This window comes from Cheilinus undulatus, linkage group 23 (genome assembly GCF_018320785.1).
Source record: "Cheilinus undulatus linkage group 23, ASM1832078v1, whole genome shotgun sequence".
Classification (NCBI taxonomy): Eukaryota; Metazoa; Chordata; class Actinopteri; order Labriformes; family Labridae; genus Cheilinus; species Cheilinus undulatus.
Window position 1 is genome coordinate 18,814,868 of NC_054887.1, and position 18,923 is coordinate 18,833,790.

Below are 18,923 nucleotides of genomic sequence, written 5' to 3' on the forward strand. Positions count from 1 at the left end.
TTCACTCCCTTAGCGCAATGGAGAGGGGCCTCTTTATTGCTCTTTGCCTGGGGCTTCCAAATGACTTAACCCACCCCTGATTGTTTACAAAAAAGAAAATATGACGTTTTTATTGTATGGTTTAGCATATTCCTTCCGCCATATAACCTAAATTTAGGATGCCATTTCCTTACATTAAACTTTAGATTTTTGTAATAAAGTGAGTAAAATAGGGGAAATGCTGTAGAAAGGGGTCGTTTAAGCTACAAGGGACTGAACAAAGCTCTATTCTGCTTTGTGTCCGTTACTCTACTGCCCTTTCCACATCAACAAAAACAACCACAAAATTGCAATAAAACTTCTAAATGTTGAAAACAAATGATCAGACTCAAAGGGCTTTCTCCAGTTTGGCTTGCCTGTGTTTCCTGTGTGGTCCGCTCAAAGGGTTAAAGCCCAAAGTGAACTGAATTGTAAGAAGTTGGTTTCCAAGGGAAACTGTTCGCACCGTTCCAGCTGAGGCGGAACAAACCAACTGCCTGACACGGCGGGGGTGTGGAGGACTCGCTACAAATTTGAATTTACTCCACTTCGCGTCGCTTATTAATTTTCCAGATACATTTACCCGCTGATTATAATATCAACACAACGTTAACAACACTATAGTTTATTATTAATCCTGGGTTTCGAAGCGTTCGTCGAATATCAATACGTGTTTGCACCCCTCCCGTACAGCTAAAGTGCTGGGGTCCCTGCCAAGTCGGTTTGAAAAGAGCAGACAAAGGCTTTGAGCTCAGGACGCCCCTCTCTCACACACACTCTGCCCACAAAAGCCAACCTAGCTCTATCTTCACCGCTTTTATACCATGGAAATGTTTCATAATAAGTGACGGTAAGAGTGCTGGCTTTATTTTAACTTTCTTTTTTTGAAATGTATGACCGTCTGGATCCCCGCTCGGCCGAGAGAGGACGGCTTTTTGTGGGTATAATACAAGGAAGCGTCGTCTGAGAGAGGGAGAGAGAGGGGGAAGGATTGACGCTTTTTCCTCCTCTCCTCCTCCTTCTTCCTTTCGCCCCCCTCTCCTCCTCTTTTTGGCGGAGAGAGGGGTTGAGGCAGGAATAAACGCTTTTTTTGTTTTTCTTTCTTTTTTGCCCCCTTTTTTAAATGCATTTGAATCCGACTGCGCAACCAGACCGGATCACGTGGGGTTGGAGAGAGTTGGATCGATTTTGCACAGTTCAATGTGAGAAAAAGAGAAAGAAAGACACAACTCCTGTTTCTTTTTATTCCACTTCTTTGGATAAGTTGGACTGTTGATACTTTTACAGAATTTGAGGAGAAGGGGGTGTTTGACTGGCCTCTTTTTTCAGCCTTGGAGGTGTGGAGTATTGAGTCTTATATGCCTGGGGTTTGAAAAACAATGGAGACGCACATTTCGTGCCTCTTCCCAGAAATTTTGGCCATGATTTTCAGCTATCTGGACGTGAGGGACAAAGGCAGGGTAGCCCAAGTGTGTATAGCTTGGAGGGATGCATCCTACCACAAGTCAGTGTGGAGGGGGGTGGAGGCCAAGCTGCACCTCCGCCGGGCCAATCCCTCCTTGTTCCCCAGCCTCCAGGCCAGGGGCATCCGGAGGGTCCAGATCTTATCCCTGCGCCGCAGTTTGAGCTACGTGATCCAGGGGATGCCCAACATCGAGTCCCTCAATCTGTCTGGCTGCTACAACCTCACTGACAACGGGCTGGGTCATGCATTTGTGCAGGAGATCCCATCACTGAGGGTTTTGAACCTGAGTCTCTGCAAGCAGATCACAGACTCCAGTCTGGGCAGGATAGCTCAGTATCTGAAGAACCTGGAGGTGCTGGAGCTCGGCGGCTGCAGCAACATCACCAACACTGGGCTCCTGTTGATAGCTTGGGGCCTCCACAGGCTCAAGAGCCTCAACCTGAGGTCCTGCCGGCATGTCTCGGACGTGGGGATTGGACATTTGGCGGGCATGACTCGCAGTGCAGCAGAGGGCTGCTTGAACTTGGAGTACCTGACCCTACAAGACTGTCAGAAACTCACAGACCTGTCACTCAAACACATTTCCAAGGGGCTGACCAAGCTGCGGGTGCTGAACCTCAGCTTCTGCGGGGGGATCTCGGACGCAGGGATGATCCACCTCTCCCACATGGCCTCCCTGTGGAGCCTCAACCTACGCTCCTGTGACAACATCAGCGACACAGGGACCATGCACCTCGCCATGGGCACCCTGAGGCTCTCAGGGCTGGACGTTTCGTTCTGCGACAAGATTGGGGACCAGACGTTGGCGTACATCGCCCAGGGGCTGTACCAGCTCAAGTCCCTGTCTCTGTGCTCGTGTCACATCTCGGACGACGGGATAAACCGCATGGTGAGGCAGATGCACGAGCTGAGGACCCTGAACATTGGACAGTGTGTGCGCATCACGGACAAAGGGCTGGAGCTCATAGCTGACCACCTGACCCAGCTGGCGGGCATCGACCTGTATGGATGTACCAAGATCACCAAGAGGGGACTGGAGAGGATCACGCAGCTCCCCTGCCTTAAAGTGTTGAACCTGGGACTCTGGCAGATGACAGAGAGTGAGAAAGTGAGGTGATTGGGAGTGATTTGTTGTGTTCTCTTTTTTAGGTTCTTTTTGTTTTAGTATGGGAAGGGGCATGAGTAGATGGGCAGGGGAAAACCTCCCTTTCCTTCTGCTATGTGCTTGTGTGACAAGAATTTTATGTTCAAATGTTAAATTTTTCTTTCAGTCGGCCTTGCAGGATTTAAATTAGTGTTTGATATGACTAAATATTCTGCCTGGTAGCAAGCAATTAAATCTTACTTTTTATGAACTCATGCACATCCCTGTTAACAATTGTTTTGATCTCATACTGAGTTTTAATGTCTCAAATTCTGATGTTAGACTGGAATAACTTCAACACGGATTAGCTGATTTCACACAAAACTTACTTAGCATCTCATGAAGGCAAAAACGAGGGTTTAAACTCTCAGTATGACTCTTTGATTTACAGTTTTACAGTGAGTCTGGATTTGATACATTTATGACTAATCTCCTGCTACAGCCATCACGCCTACAAAAACATTTGGCTACCTCGTATGTGGTTGTTTTCAAAGGGTGTATACTGTTAAAAAAAAAAACAGAAGGAAAGCGAGAACGAGAGACTGGGAGAAAATGTGCCTAAAGGGACTGTGTCTGCCCCCTCCCCCCATCCCTCTCCCCTTTCCCTCCCTCCCTACTCCATGAGCAGAGACTAGGACACAATCTGAACTACCTTTTGTTAATTTAGCTCCATAAACAGCAACTAATTCCCAGAGAGAAAAAGAGAGATTGCAAACAGGCGTATTTTAATAAATCATAAAGCTGCATATATGCAAAAGCCTTCTTTATTATTGTTTATTTAGGGAGATTAACCCAACTTAAAGACATGTTTTGCTCATGTTTAAAGAGGCGAAATCTTTAGAGGAAATTCCCACAGTCATGCTATGATGATATTACTGAAGAGATAGGATTATTGTGGCTGAAAAACACAGGCTGAGTGGATGTAAATAGGAAATATTTGTTATGGATCTGGTGGGAATAAACGTCAGTGGATGTTCAGAGCACCGTACTTCAAATTGAAGTGATTTCTACGTCTCGTTCCCTTTTTATTGATCGAAACGAATCAGGGTTTGTCTCATGGCTTTATTTTCCCACGTTGATGCCAACGCAGGTCACATTCATATTCATGCTGCTCTCGCCGGCAAGATAGGAAGAGAGAGGGGAGGAAGAAGAGGAGCGAGAGAGAGGGCAGGGATATCTGTTTTTCCTCCTCCTTTTCCTCCGTCTCTCTCTCTCTCTCTGAATAAAAATACCCCTGAATCCATATCAAGACATGCTTAGAATAAAGAGCGATCAATAATTTTTTTTTTCTCTCTTTTTCTCTCTCCGTCTCGGGTTACAAGCAGGAATGCTTCTCTCTCTCTTCCCTTTTCTCTCCCACACACATTAACACAGAACGCGCACAAACCCAGGAGCCTGCGTGCGCACACGTCTTAATGTAATGCAATGACCTGCTAGAAAAATTAATATACGGATGTGCGTCCTGCTGACAAAGCTGTGTGTGTTTTTGGAAATAAAAAAGATGTACTGTATATTATGTGTTTGTAAAGAAGAAGAAAAAATGCAGAATCCCAAAATTAAATTGTTTTATATTCTTACGGTTAAAACAATTAAAGATATTTATATAATGAACATAAAGAGCCGTGTGGACTACTTTTGTGTAGGTGTCTTCTGCATGTCTTCTCTATAACAATGTGAATTTTCCAGGTAATTTGAATGACATTTAACAGGCTTTTATTGTTTGCATTAGTCCTAATAACCACCCACATATTCTGTTCCTGATCAGCCCAGTCTAGCTGTTTAAAAAAATCTCTGTTGTGTTGTTTTATTATTTACGAGGAGAATCAAAATGGATGCTTGCCGTCTTGATTTGGCTGCAGTGCCTGTGTAATTAATTATCGCCAGGGCGTTTATTATAGGAAGCTGTTCTACCCTGCTGACTTTTTTAATCATCAGCGTCTGTTTTTGCATCCTCAAATGCAGCAAAAAAGAAGGTATAAAGCTCAACTGGTATCACGGTTTAAGCCTTTAAAGGTTTCCTAAAAGAGAGTTGAAATTCTGCTTCTTTTTCTGTGTCTATGTGGCTGCATGTGCAGGGTAATGAGATCTAAAGTTGCTCAGAGTAGATTTCCCTCTCTCTGCTTTCCATCAGGACGTGTCCTGTGAGTGAAGTGACACCACACACAGAGGGTTGCCAGACCAGTCAGTAGCCATTGTCTGTCTTTAGAAGTTAGGAAGGCAGGTTTTTGTGGGGGATTTTTTTCCCCTCTTTTCCTCCTTTTTTCTCCTCCTCTTGTTCAGTCACGCATACCAGATCCTAGACCAGTCAGGACACCCCCACCCTGACACCCACCTCCCCTGAATCCTGCATGCCCCCCCCCACCCCTCCTTGCAGCCACACACACTTTTTAGCATTCCACACCATCATTCAAAGCATTTAAGCATTCTCCCTCTCCCGACTCTCAGTCCATGGGGATTTCAGGGATAAAGGCCAGCGGAGGGATTGTTGACCACAGGGACAGAAGGACAGAAACAGGACACAGTGAAAGAGAGAGAGAGACGGAGAATGTCAGTGTTTGCTGTTTCTTGAGTTTGCTTTTGATGGCCTTTGGTCTTGCGCAACAAGACTGAAAGGAGAACTCACTGAGATGTTAGATTTGGAGCTGCTTTTGCCATTAAATCACAAAAAACTTAAAAACAAAAGGCAGAATAGACTTTAAAACAATGAGTCAGATAGTTTTACTTCAGTATTTCGCCTAAACAGTACAACTTTTGAGCCTTGGAACACTGACCAGAAAATGTGCCAAAACTCAACGGAGCTTGACTCTGGTTGCCTTCTGAACTAGACTGAAGCAGCAACACAAGAAGAGTTTTAAATTTTGAATTTTCGACATCACCCCCTTTGTGCCCTAAATGACAACCAAAACTGTAAAACATTCAGTTTAACCTAAATCTGAATGCAGCCAAAAAAGGAGCAAACCCAATAGGAAAGTGTTGTAACATTGTGGTAACTCATAGTTTAAATAGTGATTTGAAAAATACCTAACCCTGTCCTTAAACAGGGCCGCCCATTGGGGGGGAAAGGGGTAAAGCTTTCCTGGCCCAGTAAAAGAAGGGGGCCCATGGAGGTTAGTAAAACATGATCCACAAATGTTTAATGTATAATCTAAATATTCAGCTCTACTTAGTTAAGCAACAAAATAAACTTTCAATTAATTGTTGCCTTTTTAAATCTAGGGCAGCCTTGCCTTAAAAACAAGACTTTAAAGCCACAGTCTATTGCTAAACTTATTTTCTTAGATGGTACAACTTTTGAGCTTTGTCACACTGACCCAAAAATGTGCCAAAACTTAGATGGAGTTTGATTTTGGTTGTCTTCTGAACTTGACTGAAGCATCAGCACAAGAAGAGATGTAAAATTTCACATTCTGACACCAAAAACCCCCTCAAAAACAATGAAAAGAGCAGCACTTAGATTTCCAGCTACATTAATTCTTTGGATGTTTTTGTTCTTTTAAAGCACGACTATTATATGCATATATGACAACCAAAACTGTAAAAGGTTCAGTTTAGGCCTAGTCTGAATGCAGCTTAAGGGTGACAAAACAACAAAGGTGCAACCCCAATAGGAGACAGCTGTAAAAATGTGGTAATTTATGGCTTCAGTACTGATGTTAAAAATACCATAGCCTATGCTTCAACAGGGGCGCCCTTAAGGGGGGGAAGGGGGTAAGCTTTCTGGGGCCAAGCAAGCTAAGCGATTAGTAAAACATGACCCAACTCAACTTTCAGCAATGCTAACAAAATTAATTAGTCCTATAGTGTTGTTAAAAAATATTAATACAATAGTGCAATACTGTATCGATATTTTAGAATGCAGTATCGATATTTTTTTCAAATAATTTACTTTGTTGGTCTGGTAGTTTGTGGTGTAATTTCACCTCCTGACCGCTAGTTAGCGGTAGTTGACTCTTCCCTCTTCTCCTCTGCTTAGACAACAAGGTCACGTAAGACTTCTGATCTGAGCGAGCCGGTTGCTTATGCCTACCGCTGCAGTGCAGCTTCTGCTGAATTCGTATGTGGACTTGTTTTGGATTCCAAAACATTAAAGATGACACAGAATACTTGGACAACCTGACGAACCTGAGCATCATAGCGATAGCTTAGCAGCTAACAGCTAACGTGAAAGAAACCTGCTGAAGCTACTGCTGATTTTTACTCATGTTACCATAATTACCCAGTCAATACTTCGTTGTTTTTTTGTAAGGACCTGCGCCATTGTAGTGTCATTAAGAATGACAGCTTCCGTAATACGATTACAAAAAAAAAAAACACTGGCCTGTCACGTCATGCCCTCCTCACAACACAGTCCATCAATCCTTAAATCTGGACATGAAGATAAGTATTCCTCCGTCTTGTCGTTACGTTAAGACATACAAGCTGATGTACCATGAAATGTAAAGGATTTACTCTATATTGATTTATTTTTCCACTTCTCTTTTAAAAATCCTGAAAGCATTTCAATTCATTCAATTCAAAAATCCTTATCCTCAAATTGCACAAAAGAGTTAAAACTGTGGATGATGCAGGACCATATATTTTATAATACACCATATATTTTATATTTATATACTATGTATGTAATTTTAATACATTTTTATTTATGTCTTAATTCTGTTGTTATATTCCATATTAACTTAACATACAGTTGTTATTTATTTATATAAATAAACATAAATTTATATATAAACACTCACACACACACACACATATATATATATATATATCACGATATGTATTGTATTGCCAGATTCTTGCCAATACACACCCCTAATAACCTAAATATTCAGCTCTGCCTATTAAAGGTAAAGTACATCATATTTAGCCTAGTAGCACTGAACAAAACAACCTTGGTAAAAACTGAATTTATTTATAAGCAGGCCTCTCTTAAATAGATTTTAATCACATGGATATAGATAAAATTGTTTTATCTTTATTAACTTAGAATAATCCTGGTATTCATACATCGGGAGGGTCCTCTCTATGGACTCTTCCATCTTGGATTTTTGCATCTTGTATGTTTCTGCCGCACCAAAGAAGGGACCAAATAATAATAAAACAATAAAGTAATATCATTTTTTTGCCAAGTTTATTCCGCTAAATGCTACATGGCTTAATATTACACAATGTAGCTTTAAAACAAAATTTCAATTAATTATTGCCTATTTAAAAAAGTAAATCACTCAACTTCATCTTGCATTGGTAAGGGCCTTTATTTATATATTTAATAATGGGAAGGCCAATTAAATGTGACTTTTAGTCTAGTTGTGCCAGAGTGATAGCCATACCAAGACTTGCGCAAAAGTCTTACATCCCAAAAAAGAAATGAAAATAAATGTGTTAGCTAAGGCCTTGATTCCTCATGGTGGGCCGGGACCCAAAAGTGGGTTGTGAAGCTATTTTCAGTCAATCACTGATGTATGCCTGGATTAAAATATATGCCAAGAAGTCTATAGTATTCTTTATGGTGAAGGAAATGCCTCCATCTGTACCAATTTTTCATTAAAACATCTGGGTATGGTTAAAAAAAAAAAAAATCTGAAATTTGGGCTACAGCTGGTCAACAAGGAAGTGGTAGGGGGTCCTGACACCAGGCCAGCCGAGAACCAATGAGCTAGGCATTTGACCCCAACAATAACTTGATTACTATAAGCTTCAAAAGCTGAAAAAGAGATGGGCCAAAGAGTCAAATGAAAGCTATTTGCATGCAATGATTTCAGGGAGGGCCCCATTGACTGGGCGTTCAGGGGCCCAGCCAATTCTGTGGGCCCTACTGCATTGTAAAGAACTGATAGAACAGAGCTAAGACTTTAAGGCCACAATCCATTTTAAGTATTTTGCCTTAAGGATCCAAATTTTGTGTCTTATGACTACCAAAAATGGTAAAAGAACTGAATGGGGTTTGGTTTAAGCTGAATTTGAGTCTGACTGAAGCAGGAACACAACACTGGGATATAAAATCTGAAGTTTTAAGCTCCAAATCTTCTTTAAAAGAATGAAAGAAACATCATTTAAGACTTCATGTTTCACACTAGTTTTTACCTGTACAGTATGATTGATTTGCTTTATAATGACTGCCAATATCTTGCCTTAACTGAAGAGGGTTTAGTTGTTTGCTGCCAAAAGAAGAGAAAAGCAAAGTTGTGTAGCACCGTAGTAAATTGTAGCTTGAATACAGATAAATGATTAGCGAGATAGGAGGTGACATTTATGTCTGCCGACCTCTCTCAACACCTACAGGAGACGTACCATGACAAGGTCATATCACGCATTTCTAACTGAAAGGTCTGCAGGCTCACAAAGGTACAATCAGCCGCATTCACATGATAATGTGATACTTTATTAATCCCCATTGGGAAAATCTCTTTTTGTCTGCAGCCATCCACAGGGAGGTCAGGGATCAGCCTCTGCTCCAGAAACCCACTGCTGGAGCTCTCAGGGATTTGGGCGTCTTGCTCAAGGACACTTCAGCCGTGAGGAGGGTTGTCATATTTTTACATTAGGTCACCTTTCGTCTCTGTATGCCACCTGTGAAGCTACAGTTCTTCCTCTTTCTTTACTTTTTTCAAACAGCCTGTGAAGAGAATGCAAGCCTGTCCTGTATTGTACGAGTTGCAGTCTCAATTTGCATTTTGAATAGAAAGAGCTGAGTGTGAATTAAGCAATGGAGTGCTCAGCATTATATAGTTACAGAGTATAATATACCACTCCATTGTATAGCGTGCAAAGAGAAATGCATCATATGAAAAGAACTATGGGCTGTATAACAGTGCAGCCAAGGGTTGTGTTGCATAAAAAGAGAATTTGCAAGAAAATATAATGGCAGGTTTTTGGGGGGGCTTTTATGCCTTCATTCAGATGCTGAACTGTGAGAAAGATAGTTGGGAACGAGTGTGGGAAAAGACGGGCCAAATTTGAGCACACCTCCCAGCCTACAGCCTCTGTACATGAGGCGCGTGGACTAACCACTAAGCTACCAGCACCCTGCATATTCATAATTTTAAAAAGGGCACAGTCATTAGCACACAGTAGCTGCTTTGAGCATGCTGGTGCAAAACAAATTGTAATTTTACACTTCATGACTCCCTTTCCTACTTTGACACAGTTCTGCTTCCCTTTTTCAACATTTAAACCAATTATCACAGCTCAATAACCCTCTTTGTGAAGATGTTTTTCCATCTATACTGAAAAACTCATCTTAGTTTTTAGTTGAAATATTTCATAACACTTATTGTAACCTGATGAGTCCAGATATGCATCTTATTTAAAATACTAGATGTAAAAAAGCGTAAATTGCTTTATTTTCATTTTTGCAGGGGTAAAGATTTGTAGTTTTGACTTTCATGGAATTGGTTGTAGCCTAGCTTAACTTTTAGACTGAACACTGGGGGAAACAGCTAGCTTAACCTGTGGAAAAGTAAATCTTCTCCTAGCAGTTTGTTTGGTAACATCTGTTGATGTCAGAACTACACTATAAGTTAAAATCATCATAAAACTCCCTTGAGTAACAACAAATGTGTGCCTTTATTTGAAGAATTATTTAGAATAATTTGGTGTGCAAATTAGTGAGGTCTGGAGCTAACTGTTTCCATTATGTTTCTATTATTCATGCTAAGCTAAACTAACCAAGAAGGAACTGACTGCAGACCGCAGTTCTCAGACCACAACTGAGACGCTGCCTCTGTCAGAACGGAAGTGGAGTAATTTGCAAGTGCAATGTTTTAGAAGTATTTTTTAAAATTTAACTTTATTCATAAACACAGTCTGGCAGTTACATTCATAAAGTAACCACAATGCTAACATTGCGGACTAACAGCATTTAATTAATAATACAGAAAAAAAGGTCAAAGGTCTAATCCGGGATTAAATTATGTAACGACTAGTTTTAGAAGTAGATACATAAACGGTGGTTTTCTTAAGCTTCATTAATTTTAGCTAAAGCTAAAGTAGTTACGTTAGCTTTGTAGTTACTGTTACTACATAAGCCCATGTAGCTATGTAAGTATGTTAGCTTTAGCAATGAGATGTTCAGCAAATAAAGCTAAAGCTAACATACTTCCATAGGTAATGTGGCTACATAACTAACAAAGCTAATGCAAACTTAGCTTAAGCTAATGTAGCTTTGATAGCGTTACATTAAACTACATATAGTATATAGCTACATTAGCCACATAGCTTATGTAGCTAACATAGCTTTGTTAGCCATAGATTTAGCTACTTAAGGTATGTAGCTACATTATCATTGTAGCTAACATAGCTATCAAAACTTTGCCAGCTTGCGATTTAGCTACATAAGGTATGTAGCTACATCATCTACATAGCTTATGCAACTAATATAGCTTGTAGCCTTAGATTTAGCTATATAAGGTATACACTAGAATCAGGGATCATTTGACCAGTTTGTGCACATGTTTTTTTCTGCTGAAAGCTGCTGATTTTTTGATTGATGTAACCTTTCTTTTTGTGTCCTGTTTAATGTCATATGTGTGAAACTTATGCTGCTGTCTTGTAAAAGAGATATTTGTAACTCAATGGGAATATTCCTGGTTATATGAAGGTTAAATAAAAATAAATAAATAAATGTAGCTACATTGTCTACATAGCTTATATAGCTAACATAACTCTTTTAGCTTTAGATTTAGCTACATAAGCTATGTAACTACATTATCTATATAGCTTATATAGCTAACATAACTCTTTTAGCTTTAGATTTAGCTACATAAGCTACGTATCAACATTATCTATATAGTTTAAGTAGCTAACATAGCTCTGATACCTTAAAATTTAGCTATCTTACCTACATATCTGACCTAGCTTCTTGCCTTAGGCTACCTTAGCTACCTAAGCTACCTTAGAGTGTTTTCATGGAGGACAAGCTTTTCTGCTGTAAGCAGACTGTTTACTTGGCTTTATAAAACTTCTGTAATCATATTTTGCAGGTCAGGTTTTCTGTTTTTTTATCTTTTTGTATCCTAAACCATACCTTAACCCTAACCCTAAGCGGAAGTTTAATTCTACTTTGAAAGTTTTAGCATGTATATCCGTTCTGGCAGAGTCGTCGTCTCAGAGTAGTCATGGTTTGAGATCTGTAGTCTGCAGCCAGACTGTCTTGAGCTAACCAGTCCGTCATATTTACCAGTAAAATAGAGTCATCATACGTCCCATTTTACCTGGGACAGTCCCATTTTCAACCTCTGTGTCCAATGCCAATATTTCCAAATTTTGAACCACCCCTGCCCCATTTTTAGCCGATGGAAATCGGGAAATACGGGCAGATTATACCTACTTTAAAACTGATTTTCCAAACAACCCTTTGGTACCATTTATTGTTGTTAGTTTATTACATTCTTCAAGATCATATACCGTAAGCTTATACATGTGGGTTTGAAATGCATTTTAAGTGTCCCTATTTGGAGGATTGAAAATACAGTCAATGTGATGTTAGCTTGGCATTGATCATGTTAGTCTGCACTGACAACTCATCTCTTAAGACATACACAGACCGCAGGTTCCTTTAAGATAAAGTTTTTTGTACTATAAAAAGGCAGAATAAAAGGTCCATACTTGTTTCAATGTTTCCGAAACAAATGCAACTAAATGCTCTGACATAATACGGCCAACAAACATATACAACAACTTAAGGATCAGACTGAAAACTGTTGATGCTATTATCCTTCTTGGCCCACATTCATGTCGATAAACTCCCCAACAGATTGAGTAACAGGCACCAGTGCTGCCGGGTTTCGGGGGCTCATTTTTCCTGACTTAACTCAAAAGCTTTTCATTGTGGCAGCCATGCAAAAATGAGTGCACTCTTTGCACTGTAAGGCTGCGAGGATCAAAGCCCTCACCAAACGGCTTTATGTTAAGAATATATCTCGCTCTCGGTGTGATTCACTCTTCAAAACCTACACATGCTGCCTGTCTGGATGATTGACAGCCTCTAAACAAGCTAATTCAAAAAGCTTACAGGCACCTAAATTAGACAAAGAGCCCCGTTTCTGTGCCATATAGGTCACTGACAAGGTTTTCATCTTATAATCGCTGCTTTTTCAAATGAAGTTTGGCGTACTCTCGGCCTGTAAGTTGTAAAAGTTGAACTGCGACTCGTCACTTTGTGCTCTGAACTGCATTTCCTGTCAGGCTGAGAGGAAAAGTAGTGAGCGTGTGTTTTACTGCTATCATTAAAGGGATAGTTCACCATTAAAAGGGGAACTGGGGTTCTTCACAACAAAGCAGCAGGGATATTAGCAGCAGAGTGTTACTGCCCTCCCCCCACATGTCTCTGTCTTTGGCTGCGACTCCTTGTCTCCTTTGCTGTCTGCCTGCCTGTCTTTCTGGCCTGTTTTAGGTCTCTGGCCGTCTGGTTTGCTTTCATCCTTCTCTTTCTCTACTCATCTTGTTTCTTCCTATTTTTAAGCAGCTTCTCCCCTCTCTTTTTACCTTCTTCCCACCGCTTTCTTTCTGATTCCACTCAGTTGTCTTCAGCCTTCATCTTTGTCTCCCTCTCCTGCTTCTGTCTTCTTTCCCCCCTCCTAACACCATTTCCATTTCTTTCCCTTCTAACCACCCCTCCCTCCGTCCCCTCTGCGGCACCTGGTGTTGAGGTGCCGCTGAGGTACAGTAGACGGCTCTTTGAAGTCCCAGGGGCCCTCGGGGGGCTCTATGTATGTGTGGGTGAGTTTTGTGTCAAGAAACTTTTTTTTATCAGCAGCTCCAGTCAAGAACATTTGGTGTTGCTTTTGATTCGGACGTCTCTAACGCTGAAACGACCTTCTATGTGCAGGTGTTAGTACGTGTATTTCCTGGTAATAAAGCAGAGGAATTTTAATTGCTATCACCATTCCTGTAGGGCTTTAATCTGCCAATCAGAAAAGGGCAGCTGAAGGGATACGCCAGGGTGTTTTAGAGGAACATTACTTCATTTTTGTGGGAGTAAACTTTTGAGAAATTCAACCACAAGGATGTGTAAACTTTCAGATAAATAAGACAATAAAAGACCACATATTTGGGGTTGCATGACTTTTTTCCAGCACTAAGGAGAACTAAATGTTATGATCGTTTTTAACTTACTGGATTTTAAGCTGGCACAGTTGGGTGGAGTCGAGGAAAGAGCACCTCAGTCCTAGTCTGCAATAGTCAGCATACAACCTGGAGAGAGAGGAGGGCACTGAGGCAGAGAAAGAAAAGCCAAAAAAAAAGGAGAGAAAGGAAAAATAATCGAGGTTGAAACAAATGAGAAAAAAGGGGAGGTAGGTGAGAAAGAGGGGGAAAGAAAGAGAGAGAGAGAGGAATCTGTGAGTCACTGTTTAACTGTGGGCTGCTAGAAGTCGGCAAGCCATGTTAAAATACTGTCTGGGCACACATGCACGCAAACACTTGTGCATGCAAAACTCTTACAAAATGCAAAAATTGGCCTAAAATCCAACAATGGACGGTATTACACATGCACATTAAAAGTTTATGCAAAACTTCTGCCTGAGCCTCTCTCAGACTTCTCTGCCCAACAGACCAGCTAATTATTTTCAGTCAGACGTCAGGCGCGCACACACCTCCACTGCACATTCCTCACAAAGTAATGAGCTGCTTCTCTACAAAGGTAGGGATTCAGACGATGGTCAGAAACACAGTTTTCAGTCCCTTTTAAGTTTTTCCTTTGTGGGAAAAGGTAAGGTGATGTTATTTAATCCTAAAGCGATTACTTATTGAGGATTTCTCTGTTGATGGATTAGTTATAGCTCCTTTTTACTAGAACAAATAGTTACTGCTATGATTTTTATTTTTCTGGAAACATGAAGGACATTTAGCATGATCATTCTTTTAAAACTGCCTCTTGTCATATCACCCTTTACTCCATATGTAAATGCAACATTACTAATAAATCTGATTTTTATTCAATTGACAATTTATTCTATGTTAGAAAAAGGTCCAACAAGACTAGCCATTCTAGCATATCTGAAGCATCATAGGGTATTTAGTCATAATGATAGCATTAGTTTACCCTTTAACCTTTAATTTATGTAAACCTATGAGAGACAGTTCTAAATGCTACTTTTTGAGTTAGCCCTGTTTAGTATCATTTACCATTATTAAGGCAGGGTACTTTAGAGCTAATGCTAATGTCAGGTAAGCATGCTCACAATGCTAATATTAAAACTTTAACATTAAACTAGTAAGACTTTATTTCACATCATGCTGAGGCACAATGGTTCTGATGCTAACATCATTTGGATATTTTCAGAGTCAATGCTGCTAAAAATTTGCGTTATATACAGGCACAATGTTGTGTTGAGCTAATGCTAACATCATGTGGACATACAAGGTCAATCTACAATAGGCCCTATTTTTGCAGTGTAGCTAGCATTCTTTAGGGAAAACTGACCTGCAAAACCTGATCACAAAACATTTTATAAAGCCGAGTAAACAGTCTTCTTACAGGCAAAAAATGTGTGCTCCATGAAAACATTCTCATGTAGCAAATGTAGCTAACATAGCTGAGGTAGCTTTGTAGGTAGGTAACACAGCTAAAGCTAAAGCTCATGCAGGTCATGGTTGTCTATGCTAATGAAGCTATGAAGCCAACATTAGCAACTTAAGCTATGTGGCAAAATTATCTATGTAGCTATGTTATTTTTTGCTATGTTAGTGAAATGCTATGTGGCTACATAGCTGTGTAGCTAACATAGCTAAAGCTAAAGCTCAAGAATGTCATGATCACTATGCTAATAAAGCTACAAAACCAACATTAGCAGTGTTAGCTATATAGCAACATTATCAATGTAGCTAAAGTAGCTATGTAGGTTTAAGCTATGTTCGCTTTATGCTACATGGTTGTATTAGCTGCATAGCTAACAAAGTTAAAGCTTGTTAAGGTCATTCAAATCTGTACGAATGAATCTACGTGGCAACATTTGCTATGTAGCTTACATAGCTATGTTAGTTTTAACTATGTAAGCTGAAGGCTATGTTGCTTAAGCTCATGATGCTACAGCTAACTTTACTACACTGGCTGACATGTAATGTTAACTATGTAGCTAGAGTAGCTATGTTAGCGCCTAAAGCTAATGAAGCCACCATGGGTGTAACTACTTCTAAACGGGTCTACACAGTTTGATCACAGATTAGACCTCTGACCTTTTTCCTCTGTTTTATTTATGGAATGTTTTTTGTCTGTAATATTTGCATTAGTTTTATTCCATGAATGTAGCAGCCAGACTTTGTTAGTGAAAAAAACTGAATTTGAGAAAAAAAACAACAAACAAACAAATACTGCAAGTATTGAACATATTACAGCTCTTCCTGAAATAGATGGCGTCTCAGATTAATGGTCTGTGAGAGGGGCTATGAGCAATGTATGAACTGCAGCCAGACTTTCTTGCTACTTAAAGAACATGCTAATGTCATGTGGACATGCTTGCTAAGAGCCTTTTACTAAAATGTGTTTAGTTAGAAATGACATATGCATTTTATTTAGGTACAATGGTGCTTTGTGCTTATGCTTATGTATTTGGACAAGACAAAAAAGAAGGTACTAAATTGCTAATGTTAAACTAAGAGTCTGGAATCACTGAATGTGTTCCCCTTAATGGCGATGCCCAAAATAAGTCAAAAGATTAGTTACTGATCATAACATAATTGTTTGATCACTTCTTTGGCATTTTTTGCAGCATCAAGACTAGAAAGCCTATCACTCATTAGCTCATCTGGGTGTTCTTCTGCTTATTAATTTATCACATGCTGTTATCAGGTCATTCACTGCTGTAGGTCTTTTGCTCATTAGGCAACAAATGCATAAATTAAATCATTGTCGGCGTCTCATTCTGCAATCATGGCTGTATTAGTACCAGAGATAGCATAGCCATGCTGACAGTGATCCTCTTTTTCTTCAGTGCATCAGTACGTTACTCAAATAGTCCATTTTGTTGCATTTTAAACAGCTAAATTAGCAAGTCTCAGCAGTTTTGCAGCCATGTTATAAGTAACAGCTGTATGAGGAAAAAACATCCTAAATCTTTAATTTGAAACCATAAGACCTCACTTCATTCACAATCAAACCATGGACGATGTTGCTGAATCTTTTATAATAGCCTGAGAATTATAATGGGAGACTGAGAATTATGCAGCATGTGATGTTGACTTCTGCTCCATATTCCTGTTTCGTTCGACAGTACTCAGCGGAGAGAGACAGCGTAGAGGACGGACATAGAGAGAAAGAGACAAGGAGGGAGAGAGAGAAGGGGGATGATATGTGGGTTCATTTGGATTTCTTTGTCTCGATGTGAAACCACGTGAAGCCCTGACAGAAATGTGACAGATTCCTGCAATGTCAAACTCCGGCGGGCTCACACACATTCTAATTTGTCAGGTGAGAGAGTGTTTTGGTAGCGTGGGAGGTGTGCGCTGCGCTGGTGTGTGCTTCCTGTCTGTGCACATACAATTGAAAGTCTGTGTGCATAATGCATGTACGTAGACAGTCTTCAAATCTCTGCCGGCGCTCTACCTCTACCTGCCTGTCAGTTCAGCTTGTCATTCAAGCATCAGTGCAGAGAAACTTTTTCTTTTTCTTTACTCTGTTTAAAATTTGTCATGCTTTCCTCAAACAGAGGAAACGGGCAGGAGGGTAGACAAAAAAACTGCAGCAGCAGTGGAGTGGTGTGGTCTCACATGTTTGACAGGAAACACTGCAATGGAACAGGGATTTCATACAAGAGGATTTTATGGGTGGGTGTGAGGAGTATTTAGTGGACAACAGCAAGAAGGGAAGAAAGTAGATCGATCAAGTAGCATCCATGTAACCTGGCATGCTAGATAGACAGTTTCATATATCCATTGCATGGATATATTTCACATTCATCTGGGAAATACCTCATACAAAGCATTTGGGAAGGGCAGGACTTTTCAGCAGATTCTTGGAAGGTGACTGGACGAACATTCTGTCTGTAACAGTGATAGGCCAATCAGAGTGACAAGACAAAATTTCTTAGTAGACATACTCAGCTCTAGTAATAGCCTGAGCTTGACAGGCTGGCAGTGCCGTAGTTTAGTAATGGTGGAGCTTGTTGGTGGACTGTGACTAGGCTATGGCTACATCCAAGCTAATCACTTCAACAGCACAAGCCATTGTACATACCAGCTTACGGTACAACAAAACCCCATCTGTTATTACTGCAAACTTGTACCAAAGCAGGTCGGGAGACGAGCGAAAACATCTTTTCTGTCATGAAAAGCTTTCAGTGGTGTTCTTTGCTCTTTATTTGAGAAAGAAATGTGGTCCAGTTCTAATGAAACTGTGGCTAGATCTGAGCTAAATGCTACAGCGGAGGCAGCCATTCGTAGTTACCGCCTAGTTCTCTTCAAATGAAAAGGAAATTGGTCAGTTCCCTTTTCAGACCTGGCACAGTCGTTTCAGACTGGAGCTTTGCAAGATGGATTTTCTTGGAGGCAGACATTGAATCTGGCCAATCCTTCTACTTGGCAAGGTTAGCATATACGTGTACTTGAGCAGAGTCATAGACCACGAGTTGTGGACCAAACAGTTTTTAAAAATCTGGCTTCACATTGAGCTGTAACTGTTAGTTTCCTTGGCAAGAACCAGATGAAAAGTTTGATACCTCAGATGTTTATACTTAAAACTTGAAAATAAAGCTAAAAGATGGTTAGCTTAGTATAAAGTCTGAAAGTATGGGATAACAGTGTGCCTGGCTTATCTTACAAAGTTTACCTGTTTTGCAAATCAAGTTATAGAATTTAAACTGAATAGTAATTTGCAATTGCTCAAACTAGATTAAGTGAATGGTGACAGTTAGTGCTAACTAGCTAGCAAAGCCAGCTAACTTCTGATTTCTCACAGAACACAATCTTACCAACATTAAAGGACCTCGTGAGCTATACTTCTGTTTGTTTGTTTTTTGGCAAGAACTAAACAAGAAGATTGATACCTCATATGTTTGTACTTAAAACATTAAGCTTAAACTAAAAAGTTGTTAGCTTAGCATAAAAACAGGAAGTGTATATTAAAACTTGTGTGCCTTTGCTTACACCGTCTTCCCTGATTTGTGATTCCATTGATAAAATTTTAACTGAACGTGCCATTACTCAGACTAGATAAAGTGAGGAGGGACACTATGCTTTAACCAGTTAGCAAAGCTGGCTAACTATGGACTTGTCAGTGGAACTCAAACCTTAACAACATGATAGGACCCCATGAGTTGTACCTCAGTTTGTTTGTTTTTCTTTTTTTTTTTTGCAAGAACTGGA

The 18,923-nt window shown here is 40.1% G+C and overlaps 2 protein-coding genes across 4 annotated transcripts in view; one reads left to right on the forward strand and one right to left on the reverse strand.

Moving 5' to 3' along the window:
* Nucleotides 1-18,923, reverse strand: part of wnt5b (wingless-type MMTV integration site family, member 5b) — a 128,451-nt gene that overhangs the window by 42,085 nt on the left and 67,443 nt on the right. For 2 of the 3 annotated variants that reach the window (XM_041780640.1, XM_041780639.1), the window contains exon 2: nucleotides 13,740-13,836. The exons of the other annotated variant lie outside the window; for it this stretch is intronic. The gene's annotated coding sequence lies outside the window, so the exon portion shown is untranslated. The remainder of the gene's footprint in view (nucleotides 1-13,739; nucleotides 13,837-18,923) is intronic. 3 annotated transcript variants of the gene reach the window in all.
* fbxl14b (F-box and leucine-rich repeat protein 14b) lies at nucleotides 768-2,842 on the forward strand. The gene has a single exon (XM_041780642.1). It carries the CDS (start codon nucleotides 1,398-1,400, stop codon nucleotides 2,598-2,600), a length of 1,203 nt encoding a protein of 400 aa, XP_041636576.1. The 5' UTR covers nucleotides 768-1,397; the 3' UTR covers nucleotides 2,601-2,842.

Excerpts from the sequence above, each read along its gene's own strand:
- fbxl14b (XM_041780642.1), top strand. The coding sequence starts at position 1,398 with ATGGAGACGCACATTTCGTGCCTCTTCCCAGAAATTTTGGCCATGATT.